General features: G+C 35.0%; 1 protein-coding gene and 1 long non-coding RNA gene across 2 annotated transcripts; one reads left to right on the forward strand and one right to left on the reverse strand.

The window, feature by feature from the left end:
* The first annotated feature begins 145 nt into the window (after positions 1-145).
* LOC104222653 (uncharacterized) lies at positions 146-4,803 on the forward strand. Its single transcript, XR_011404447.1, has 3 exons — positions 146-301; positions 580-3,430; positions 4,489-4,803. It is a non-coding gene; the product is annotated as an uncharacterized lncRNA (long non-coding RNA).
* Positions 4,804-6,345: 1,542 nt separating this feature from the next.
* Positions 6,346-10,082, reverse strand: LOC104236357 (laccase-4-like). The gene is made up of 6 exons (XM_009790266.2): positions 10,059-10,082; positions 9,816-9,967; positions 9,100-9,344; positions 8,750-8,878; positions 7,035-7,994; positions 6,346-6,567 (listed from the first exon to the last, which is right to left on the reverse strand). Exons 1-6 carry the CDS (start codon positions 10,080-10,082, stop codon positions 6,437-6,439), a joined length of 1,641 nt encoding a protein of 546 aa, XP_009788568.2. The 3' UTR covers positions 6,346-6,436.
* Positions 10,083-12,913: the final 2,831 nt, after the last annotated feature.

The raw sequence follows: 12,913 nt of genomic DNA on the forward strand, positions 1-12,913 counted from the left end.
AAATGGGAGTTGACAAGGACGAACATGGGAGTTGAGAAGGACGAACAATGGCAAACCTGTAATTTCAATATTTATTTGGGGCAGATTAGTAACTACAATTACACCTATCCCTTATATACGTTTTCTTCGTTCATATCAATGGATTCTAGAATCCACTCCACAGCTCTATACTCCAGAGCTCATACAGACATCACTTTGTTTCCATTGCTTCTCTGCTTCTGGGTTTCTTAACTGGTCATCATTTTCATATTTCTCTGCTTTGGTTCGATTTTGTCTTGTGTGGTTGTATTTCTGAGTTGTGGTAAGGTTTTTCCTTTTTTTCTTTATTATTTATCGCACTTGCCCTATTCCCTGCTTGTCAACTAGAATAGAACTATATTAAAGAAAAGTTTTTTTCTTGTGTGTGCTTGGAGTATATGCATTTATATACCTCTTTGGCTCTTCTTTCTTTGCTTGGCTTTCTTCAATTCAACCAGACCATATTTTTCTTAATTAATGCTTGCCGGTTTTATTGTTTTTCATGTTTCATACTTCTGTTACTTTTGGGTTTCTAATTTTCTTTATGTATGCCTTTCCCAGTTTGATTTTTGGTGGTTCCGGCAGCCTAGGCATTTCTGGGTGATTGTGATTGGCTCTTTTTCAGGTACATAATTATGATGGTTTTCTCCTTCTTCTTCCTTGGTTGTTTTCCATTTTCCTCTTTTCCCTCTTTTTAGTTCGTTTTCTGTTAAGACTACTTTGTAATTCTCGAGTGTTCCATATAATTAAATTCTTTTACTTTATATTTTAATTAAGGATTTTGAGATTTTAACCTAAAATTTATAATTGGGGGGTTTATAGAATTCAATCGATCTCCAAATGCACATAGTGATTTTGGAGTTCAAAGGGAAACAATGGGCGAAGACTATAATAAAGATGTTTGATAGTGCTATGAGCGGCTCATACAGATATTAGAGAGTTAAGTAATTGAATTTGAGAAAGCTATAAGAATTTCTGTGGAAGCTTTTGTCTTTCGTATCGATGGTGATGATATTTCATTTATTGGGATTTCAATATTAGTTGTTGCTAATTCTCCTCTTTTTCTTTTTGTTGACTGCTATCAGGTTACATTTTGTTTGAACGGTAAGTGGTGATCAAATCTTACACTTTTTCATTTTCGACATTCTTAGTATATCACAATTGTGACGCCGAGCTTCATTGAAAATATTTGTCTCATTTGTTGTATCTCAATGGTTTTCTCTGTTGCTATAGTTCTTCTATGTGCTTTTATTTTTGGGTGCATGTTGGTTCTCTGCCTTTTTTCTAGACAATTCCACTTATGAATTTTTTCTTCACAGTTTATAATAATGATCTGGCTGTGGTATGAGTTTTCAATTAAGTAGACAATTGATTGTTCCTTCTAACTTGGCATGCATGTCCCTTCTACTTGATTTTCCTAGAGTTAAATGGTTGAATTCTTTGTTACCTGGGAGAGAGAAAGTGAAATAAGTTTATGTTGAGAAGAGTTGTTTTGTAGTTTCTGAGTATTGAGAATAGTTTTTTTATAAGGTAAATTGTATTAATTAAAAGGGAGAAAAAACTCCCGTATACAAGAAGTATACCAAAAAGTAGAGAACAGTATTGAGAGTAGTTTTACGAAGTAACTGGTTTACTCTTGAACTTAAAAGAAAATGCAGAAATTCATTTGATCTCAAATATTTCAAATGCACTAGATACCTTGCTGAAATGCTGAATGATTATGCTACTAAGTTATGTTTGAAGGACAGTAAAGTTAAAAAAGGAAGTAAAGCTCTAATGGTGAAATGATAGGACTGGGATAGAATTTGTTGCTGGTGTAGAATTTGGAAAGTTGGAAAGATTTGTTGCTGGTGTAGAATTTGCTGCTACTGCGCTCTGCATGCCTACGGACACTGAGTGATATTTTTTTAAATATTTTTGTTGTTGTTGCTTCCTGATTTTGTTTTGAAAGTATAGTAAGTTGAAATTCATTAGGTTAGATCTGTATATGTACAATTAAATTACTGAGGGAAGTGAGTTGAGCTTCTAAGCGAGATGGGTAAGTGGACGATGTTCATTGATCTAAGGAACAACCAATGTTTGGAAGATGCTGCTACGTGCAATACACGTACTAGAATGCAATGTCTGCACCTGTTAGCTTTCTGGACTAACTTACAAGATGTATGCAACTTAGACTACGCTTTGTGTTATGAGTTCATTATACCATTCAGGAATTCTAGGACTCATTGTTGTTTCCCCATCTTTTGTAACCTTTTTGATCCAAAATATGTGCATACCAGCACCTATTTGATGTTAATTAATAGTTCTTGATTTCTTATTAAAAAAAAATAAGTTTTTGAGTTTACTATTGTAGTGTTGGGCCCGTATACCCGTTTTTGTGTCACATTTTAACTTGTGTCTGCTTTGCAAAAAAAATTGCAAGCGTACCCGCTTTTTCGCATAACTTCAGCATACGGGGCTGAAGTAGCAAAGACAATCACGCAAAACTTCAGCATCATTTTAGTAGACGGCCCTGAAGTAGCAAGTGTGCTGAAGTTTTTGTTTTTGTAACTGACGAACTTCATGTTACATCCTGCAATATTACGTCAATATTATGTCCCGCAGTATTATATTACGACAATGTTATGTTATGTGGTAATAAGTTACGACGGTGTTGCACCCTACAATATTTTACATTGAATTTGTTGTAAGATAATTGACATCAATCCAAGGAAAAGATTATTTGGGAATTATAAGGATTATACTATTTTACAAGTGATTAGTAAATTCATGAAGGTGAAACGGGGAGCAAGTCTAAGAAAACAAATTTTGTCAAAGTTTGGTATTTTGGAATAAAATACGGCCCGAGTTAAAATACCCGATATTTATGAACTAGTACCATACAAGGTACTACATGGCCATGCTACTAAGGTGTACAAGGTATGTTAAAAGAGAGTAATCTTTTAAGTAAGTGGGAATAATTTTCAAATTTTGCTGGTAATTGATTAACTACCGGGTAACGAGACATTATCTAATTAATTAGTATTAAGTGGATAAATATCCTTTTTGGGCTGCCGTTTGGCACTAATGTAAGCCAAAGTGGAAACAAAATCTTGATGAGTCATTAGGCATGAGATTCCCTATCTACACGTACAAATCTTGAAAATTGAAAAGCAAGACAAAATCATTTTCTTTGGTCTCTTTATCAATTTGCTTTTGACTTTAGATGCCAAGAATAATTAAAAAGCAGAAGCATTTCCATTTTCAAACAAAAGCTTCAATTGAAGCAATTTTCGTCCAAATTTTTAGAAAAATCAGGCCAATTTCGTTCCACAAGTTTGAAAACGCAGAAGCCTAAATCTAATTTTTGGGTCTAAGTTCACTCCACAAAGGTTTCCAACGGGATAAATATACGGAATTGTTCCTACTCCAGGTATGTTAAGGCTATGTCCTTTCTTCATTCTGGCATGATCTGTACGATACAAACTAAACGAGCAACATAGTCCATTTCCATCCGTACTGCATTTTTAATAAAGGTTATCTACTTGCACATATGAAGACATTGGCTTTGAAATTTATTCTGTTCGTTTTCTCTTGGAGTTCCACTATGTCTTATGGCCTTTGATACATGATTTGTTGTAAGAGATTTCCATTGCATCTATTATGCTTGTCTCATGGACATAGTTTAATAGCAATTTGTGTGGTCCAATCTATTTAGGATCACAACTTAGCCATGACAATGATCAGATACTAAGGTATCTAATATATTTTTGAAGATTTAGGTCATTAACTTATGCTTCATCGTCTATTATCTCCTACTACTATTCATTTCCTTATTTTGCACAACTCCGATTGTACATAACGTAATGAACGAGCTCCCAAAGATACTCTACTCTTAGAAGCTAACAGTACTTACATTGTTTCCCTTCTTATGGAGCGATTAATGTTGATGTTGCTTCTCTTATCCTTATGTTATCAATGTTGTTGGTACTTCTGATTCTTATAAGATTCTTGATCAAGAGTTATTCATAATAATGTGTACGGAAAATATCGACCTTACGTCACTCCGGAAGGTTTAGAATATATATGTATATATTTTACTCTACCGAGCCGCGCTATAATCGGCCGGGTACGGCACCTATTGTGCAACCACTGATCAGTTGGATTTACCAAGCTCCACGTGGCCGGGTATGATTCTACCGAGCCTTTTGATGGCCGGGTACGTTTTTACCGAGTCCTCTTTGAGGCCGGGTACGATATGATGATGATGACGCCCATAGAGGCGAATGTTTTAAAAAAAAGTTTATGTATATATATGTATTATGCATTTCATATCAGTAGCCCCCAGAGGCACTCAAATGTTACATGTTGTATCTCATCTGTCTCTTTTTACATTACTGTTCTTGTTTATGCTTCTATGCCTCACATACTTGGTACATTATTCGTACTGACGTCCCTTTTGCCTGGGGACGCTGCGTTTCATGCCCGCAGGTCCTGATAGACAGATCGAGAGCCCTCCAAGTACTCTATCAACTCAACGGAAGATGTTGGTGCGCTCCATTTGCTTCGGAGTTGCTCGTCTGGTTAGTATTATTTAGACGTGTATTGTTTAGTGTGGCGGGATTCTGTCCCGACCCTTATGGCATTTATGTATTCTTAGAGGCTTGTAGACATATGTCGTGTACGTGAAAGATTGTATGGCCTTGTCGGCCTATGTCTTGAGTTTATAAATGATTATGTTGGCCTATTAGGATTGTATTTCACGTGTATATGATGATGTGATAAGAAAGATACGTTACGTTGGTGCTTGGTTGAGTAAGGTATCGGGTGCCCGTCGCGGCCCATCGATTTGGGTCGTGACACTTCAGCTCTAGCTGAAGTTTTTGTTTTGTAACTGGCGAATTTCAGCTCTAGAGCTGAAGTTTTTGTTTTGTAATTGACGAAAGCTGAAGTTTTTGTTTTGTAACTGACGAATTTCAGCTCTAGAGCTGAAATTTTTGTTTGTAACTGGCGAACTTCAGCTCTAGTCTAGAGCTGAAATTTTTGTTTGTAACTGACGAACTTCAGAAAACCCTTGAGTATGTACTGCTGCACTCTCTACATCTACCGTGACGGCGACGAGCAGAAGAAGTTTGCTCGTTTTCCATAACTTAAACTAATAGTCAAAAACCTTGTTGAGGGTTTGTTGGAATCGACTAAATAAAGTCATATTGATATTGTATGACAAACTTTTGGCCACCAAAAAATGAAGTTTGCGTGAAGTAATTTAGATTAGCCACTATAATAAGCAATCCTTTATATATATCAGTGCTTGTTTTATTCATACGTGTAAAAGAGTTGCTGCAGCTGCTGAGATAAACAAAGTAATATGGAGGAAAAGAAATACGTAGTTGAGGTTGAGAAAGCTAAAGAAGGAAGAGATGGTTACATGAATGTTAAGTTCATGTAACCATCTCTTAAAAAGTGGTTACATGAGAAGGAGGAGGAGAAATGAGGCTGGAGTTATTTAAAAAGTGGGTACAAGTTAAAACTTTTTAAAAAAATAGGTATAGGTTAAATAAGGACGATCAAATAGCGTGCCCCGTGCAATTTTTACGGCAATGAACGACTAGTATATATATATATATACTTGAATTTAGAGGGTAAAATTCGATATTATAATTAGGCACTCTTGAAATAGTACAAAAAAGAAATTCTTTTACACTATCAATGTAGTTTAACCCATGATAATAAGTTAATTAATATTTTTATTAACTTTTCAATTAACATTTATTAAGAGATTATAATAAATAAAGTTATAGACTAGATAAGTAAAAAAAGGGTAGCCCGGTGCACTAAGCTCGTCTGGGGAAGAGCCGGATCACAAGGATCTATCGTACGCAGCCTTACCTTGCATTTCTGCAAGTGACTGTTTTCACGGCTCGAACTCGTGCCTTCCTGATCACATAGCAACAACTTTACCAGTTATGCCAATGCTCCCATTCATAGACTAGATAAGTAAAAATGAAAAAGAGATGTTTTGATTTCATTGAAATTAAAAGCTTTTTTTTTTTCACATTCATATGATTTACTATTTATCTATAATTAAATTTATAAATTATTTTATTGTATAAAATGTTTTTTATATTATTAGTGCATAAAAATTAAACTCATGATGCATCGTAACTCGTTCAGTTTGCTATTCGTGGTTGTCGAGTGATGACCTCATAAAACCAAGCAAGAGGAGCAAGCAGTGGAAAGGAACAAATTGCTTGAAGTAAAGATTCACTGATTATTTCTTTTATTTTTGCAAAACTTATGGCAAAGGACTCCTCACTTTGAATTTCGTTACAAGCCAAGGGGGAATAATCAGAAATTCAAACAATATAAGATACTCTTAGCAATAATAATAAATTATGTAATGTAAGAAAAACACAAAAAATTGAAGAAACAAATTGGATTAACACTTAGGAAGATCAGCAGGTGGAGGAGGAAGCTTCTGTTTGCGGCCTTTTCCATCCTTTACAATCCAAGCCATTTTCAATCCCCAGCTCGTGTGAACTTCAAGGTGACAATGCATGAACCACGTTCCTATATATAAAACATTCAAATTTCACATAAAAGAGTTAATCAATTTTTTCTTGCTCTTATTTTAAAATTTTCATGTGTAGAGGACCAAAATTCTAGTTGGTTCGTGAAAAATGAGTTTAGCTTTTATATATAGAGGATACAACATAATTTTTATAAAATCAAACCACCTAAAAGAAAACTAAAACAGCTATGGATAATAGCGAAAACTAGTTATCAAAAAAATAAGGCAGATAATTCCTACATAAAATTTTATTGATAGTGTAACCATTTTTTTTTATACTGCAAATGGAAAGAGTTTTTTATTCAATTGGTGAAATTAATTAACTTGCAATAATATGTTAGTTATTATTTTTATCAGATTATTAATTATTCCTTATTAAAAAATTTACTTGCAACAGCCTTATAATTAACCTAATTATGTAAGTATATTGCATCATCTTTAAAGTCGATTTAAATATAAAAATTACCTGGATTGTCTGCAAGGAAGCGAATGGCGACCCAGCCACCAGCTGGCACACCAACAGTGTTCCTTTCAGCAGGGTCAACAAGGTTGAAGTTTGCTGGATCTTGACTAGGATTATAGTTTCCAAATCCTTGACCAACCACAAAAAAGTTGAACCCATGAAGATGAAGAGGATGGCTTTCAGCACCAAGAATACTAGTGTCTTGTAAAACCAATTCCACTCTAGTATTATAAGGAAGCACTACAACTTTTGTGCCACTTGTCACAAATATATTGGTTGGTGGGTTGCCTGTGTAATTAAATTTGAATGGTGGATTGGCTGGAAAATCAGTAGTATAAACACCCTTTGATTGGTTGAAAAAGTGAGCTTGAAGTAATGCTATATTTGGCTGAATAAAGGAGACATTATTAATAGAGGCTGCAAATTTTGTATTATTTGGTCCTTGACATGTTTGGTTCTGGGGGCATGGATGTAATCCTAGTCCAACAGTGAAGAAAAATCGACTATCAACTTTTTTTGGTACATTAGCTGGGAATTGTGCATTTGCTAGACTTTTGATTTTCTTGCTAAAATTGGCAACAAAATTTGTGTCATTGAAAATAGGGAGTGTAGGTCTTAATACAGGAAATTTGTTACTTTTTTTGGTGGATGGTTGATTTTCATATTCCAAGATTGCGGTGGTTGTTGTATTGTCGAAGGTGGCGGGGCCGGAGGAGTACGGCCGCGCTGCCATGAGAAAGGTGGCGTTAGGGTGGTGAGGCATGGTTTTTAGTAGGAGATTTGTGGTTTGTCCTGGAGTTATTAAGATTGTATTTGTCTCAAATGGTTTTATATAACCTGCATCAACTTCTACAACAGTAAGGGTGTGGTTAGCTATACTGAAGAAGAGCTCATCATCGAGTGCAGCATTGATTAATCTCAGTAGATATGTTTTCCCAGGTTTCACTTTTAATCTGAATGTATCTGCAATATGAAAATCTGTGTTACTTTTTCATGAAATTAAAAATTGGACCAAGTAAAGTGATGATCATGCAAAGGGATTAAATTAGAGTTAATACCCTAAAACCCGCCTAAGCTATACAAGTTTTGGTTAGTTGCCTACTTAAACTATCACCTATCCCCGGAAACCCCCTGAACTATATTTCCTTCATAATATAACCCCCTCGTCGCATTCTTACTAGTGCGTATAATACACACTCCAAAATTATTTTTAAAATCTGCCATGTGGCAATTTACGTATATAATTATGATTACAACTTTTTAATATAATTAAACATATTTTGAAAATGAAGGGAACCTTGGAGCAATGATAAAGTTGCATAATGACTAATGCTTGCATTAATGTAGGCTATTTACATTCCTCAGACCTGTGTGCATACAGAATGCCTTGTGCATGTGCCCTTTTTAAATAAATTTTGAAAATATATATAATATTATGGTCAAAGAAATCCTCGAATATTAACAATGTTCAGAGGCGGAGCTAGCCTATGAGGTGTGGGTTCAGTCGAATTCAATCACTTTTGCCTAAACAGTATTGAATTTGTACTACAAAATTCATTAAATATGTATAAATATTTAAATACGAACTCAGTAACTAAGATGAGTTATAAATTCTGTGACAAATTTAGAACGCATAAGCTTCAAATCTTGGTTCCGCCTCTGAAAATGTCATATAAATTAATTAAAGTAAAACAAGACGGAGTGGTATTTTGATTTACTTTTAGTGGAGCAATTGTAGAAAAGTCCAGGAAGACCGTTGATAGTATGAGCATCCGAAATATTTGGAGCTCCTCCAGTTTGTAGGGCTTGATTGATATTTGTCTCTGTATCTTCATTCCACCATTCACCTATAATCCAAACACAAGGACACGTAAAATTTTATTATCCTGACAATAATCTAATCATGAAACGAGTGAATCTTTTTTATGTTGTCCCGACTCTTTAAAAATGTTGTGCGTGTTAATTCCACCAAAACTAGTGTAGTTTTTGATGATCTGACACGGATACGACAACCGTACTTTTGGAGAGTACGAACAACACAAATATGATACAAAATCAAGTTGTGTACCAAAAATGATAGGAAATTCTTTGAAGGGTTGAGGAAAAGGATAAGCGACGCCTTTCTTGGGAAGGATAACAATAGCTCCATAGACTGTAACTCTCAGCCATGAGATGTGAGCGTGCCAAAACAATGTTCCCCTTTGCCCAGTGAGAGTGAAATTGTATACATAGCTTTGGCCAGTTTGAATAGGGCATTGTGTAATATAAGCTGGTCCATCTGCCCATGCGCTTCTTAGTTGTCTCACTCCATGCCTGTCATACATTTCACGTATTACTATAAGATAATTACACAAACTTGTATAACATATCAAACAACGTAAACTGATAGTATAAAAAAGGCAGCTCGTTGCACAAGGCATCCCGCATTCATGCAGGCAGAGGCGGACCCAGGATTTGAATAGTCGGGGGTGCACTTGTCGATTCAACCAAAAATTGCTTTGTATATGGGGTGTCTAGTACTAATATATCACTATTTTTTAAATATATATATATGTATACATAGAGTTTTTGCCGAACTTTACGGGTGCCAGCGACCCCTCTGGGTATAGCATAAGTCCGCCTCTGCATGCAGGTCCGAGGAAGGGCCGCACCCCAAAGGGTGTGATGTAGACAGCGTGCAAACTACTTCAACGGCTCGAAGCCGTGACTTATAGGTCACGCTGATAGTCTAATAACTGAAATTAACTTGTCATGAATATTAATTGCTAGGAGTTAATTAGATACCAGTGAATAGAGATATTGTACTGAACATGGTTAACAACTTTGATGAGAAGTCTGTCTCCTTCTCTTGCAGTAATTGTAGGTCCTGGAAGTTGGCCATTGACTGTCACAATGCTCTTTGTTTGACATAATCTTGTAACATTTTTCATTTGAATCTGTAGTAACATATAAAGTTTAAACTAAAACTAAAGAAAAAACAAAACAACAAAATATAAAGGTGAAAAGTGATGGTGCACTACTGCGTACATTAAACTTGTACTGTCTGGTCATTTTGCCTGCATGCTTTGCAAGTGCTAGCTTATGATCAGCTAATGCCCAGAAAGTTACAATAAGTAAAAACAGAGAATTCTTTAGGAAAAATGACACCATCTTCAAATATTTAATTTTGATTTTATTTTTCTTGGTGAGAATTTGATTTGTTGAAATTAATCTGAAGTCTTTTGAAGGGTGATGAAGAATATGCAAAGAGAAATGGAAAGAAGGTTTATATATAATGTAAGGGTTTGGTCAATAAGGTGACTAATAATAGGAGGTAATTATCACACATACTGACTTGCTTAATATAATTAGGCTGTTGGTCTAACCATACTTTTGAGTAATTTTAAAGTCTGATTATTTTCTTAATCATATTGATAACGTTAAAACATCCAGTAAACTTTCTAAATTTCCATATATACTGCTCATATGTGCGGGTTTTCTTATTTTCGTTTTATGAAACTCTAGAAATATCTAAGGTTCGTTACATTCTTTCTTTTTTGGTTTGTATTAATTTAGCGTGAATGAAAATTCAATTTAGCTAAAAATTGTTCGAACGTTTAATTCTAGTTATATGTTAGGAAAAAGAAAATAAACTTCAACAATCCACTTGGGACCCTTTTGTCAATTGCAATTATTCAAATAAAAGAGAATTCAATTTACTAGATTACTAGTGGATGCATGTGACCCCCATATACTGACTGTTTTAGTTTTGAGAAATGAAATTATATGACAAAGAAAAATGCCGAAATGTACTAAAAGAAGTCTTGCATGCATGGTTTGGAGATTGGCCAAGAAGCAAGAAAACTCTCAAAAAGGTTAATTCGAATATAGAAAAACTTGAATGATCAGTTTGTTAATTATTATTAGAGCGATTAAACAAGTCTATTTCAATGTCATAAGTGGCAAGTGAAAATCTCTACGTAGTTTGAGTGAAAATTAATATACTCTAAGTAATCCAAAGTAACGAAAGGGATTGACTATCATGATTAGCCAGAAATGGAAAAATTTGCATGAAAAGAAAAAAAGAATGGGCAAATTTTGTGGCTAAGAGGAAAAGAGGAACGTTAACCAGTAGCATTCAGTCTCTAGGTCTCCAACCATAATTACTTATTAATCAAGGCATCCCTTAATGGCTTTAACCTAATAACAAAGTTTAACCTCATGTTATGTTAGTGCATGTGCTCTTGCGTATATTGTTACCATCGACATTACTCCAGAAATTATCACATGATCAAAGCATAAAATTTTAATAAGTATAATTAGCCGGAATTCTTGAAAGTTGTGAAAGTTATACCGAAATGAAATAGTGTCAAACAAAGTTGAGCATCCAAAAATGAAAAAATGTATCATATGTTGAAAAATCGAATAGAAAATAACATAAAGAAACTAGAAAAAGCAAAGACGACCCACATAACACATTTACATCTTGTTGTAGCTTCAAACTCGTATTAGCAAATTTGAAGTGTTCCATCATGAGCTTTGTCAATCAGCAGAATATAATGCTAGCCTTCACTTTAAGATTGGGGGGAACTACTATAACAAATTCAACTTTTGATAATCTAAGTGAATGGGCTGGGTCTAAGCCAAGGTGCCCAATAATACCAAGGTTTGGGCTAGTTTACCACCCCATCTCAGCCCAGCCAAATTGAAGGGATTGTTACACAAATAGCCCGCCCAGATTTAATGTTTACTTTTTCTAACCCGTATACATAAATTATACACAGTTATACATATATTATAGTATATGAATTTTATATACATATCTGCTGGTGAAAAACGTAGCATGTATAAGAATTGGGATATGATTTGCATATACATATATGAATTAATTCGTTTTTTTTAAAAAAAAATTTATAGTTCCATCATCATGATGGAGGAGTTAAGCCATGACTCCAACCCCCCCTCTCTCTCTATATATACACGGAGGAGGACATAGGCCCTGGCCTCCAAGATAGTGTGATAGGTGACTACACTCAACCTATGATATACGATTGAACAAAAGTATTTAGCTTTGGTAAGAAGAAGGTTTGTGCATCCTAGGGTAGTTTGTAGCAATACACATGGATGCTATGTACAAAAAGGTAAGAGAGAAAAGCTTATTGCTAGGTGCTGTCATTGATAACGAACTTGTTTTTCTTCTGTCTGAATCTGAAGTTAGAGATCCCGTCAACTTCTAACTTCATTGAAACTCTAACATTCAATGGTAATGATAAAGCCTCATTGAAGATAGAAACAATTTTGGATTCTTCGCCCAGGTTAGCAAGCTTGTCAGCAGAGTTGTTTCCTTCTCTCAGTGGTTTGACAAAAGACAAAGTTAGCATCCTTGGTCATGGTTTGAATTTGCTCAATAATATCATTGAATCTCCAGGGAGGTTTCCTGAGCCTTTTGATCAAGTTAAGAATAATCATCGAGTCAGATTCAACTATAACATTGTAAAGCCCTTTGTAATACACATTTTGATGCCTCTCATCATAGCTTTAACTTCCGCAATATTACAACTACAATCTTCATAGAATTCTGCAAAAGCACCAATTAACACACCATTGTTATCTCTGATAAGATCACCACCACCTGCCGAGCCTGGATTACCTTTGCTGCAATTATCAACATTGAGTTTAACCCAAACTGTTGGAGGTTTTTGCCAATAAACGATTTGACAATAAATAGCAGGGGAGACCTTCTCAATTCTACTGTAAGTATCCTGCCACAGGCTAGGAAGCTGCAAATCTGGGAACCTCATATGGATAAGCATATTTATCATCTTGATCACTTGCTGGATGATGAAACGATGGGACATGTGCTTTTCATCAAACCTAGTAGAGCATCTGTTCTTCCAAATTTG

The sequence above is a fragment of the Nicotiana sylvestris genome, chromosome 12, assembly GCF_000393655.2.
Source record: "Nicotiana sylvestris chromosome 12, ASM39365v2, whole genome shotgun sequence".
NCBI lineage: Eukaryota > Viridiplantae > Streptophyta > Magnoliopsida > Solanales > Solanaceae > Nicotiana > Nicotiana sylvestris.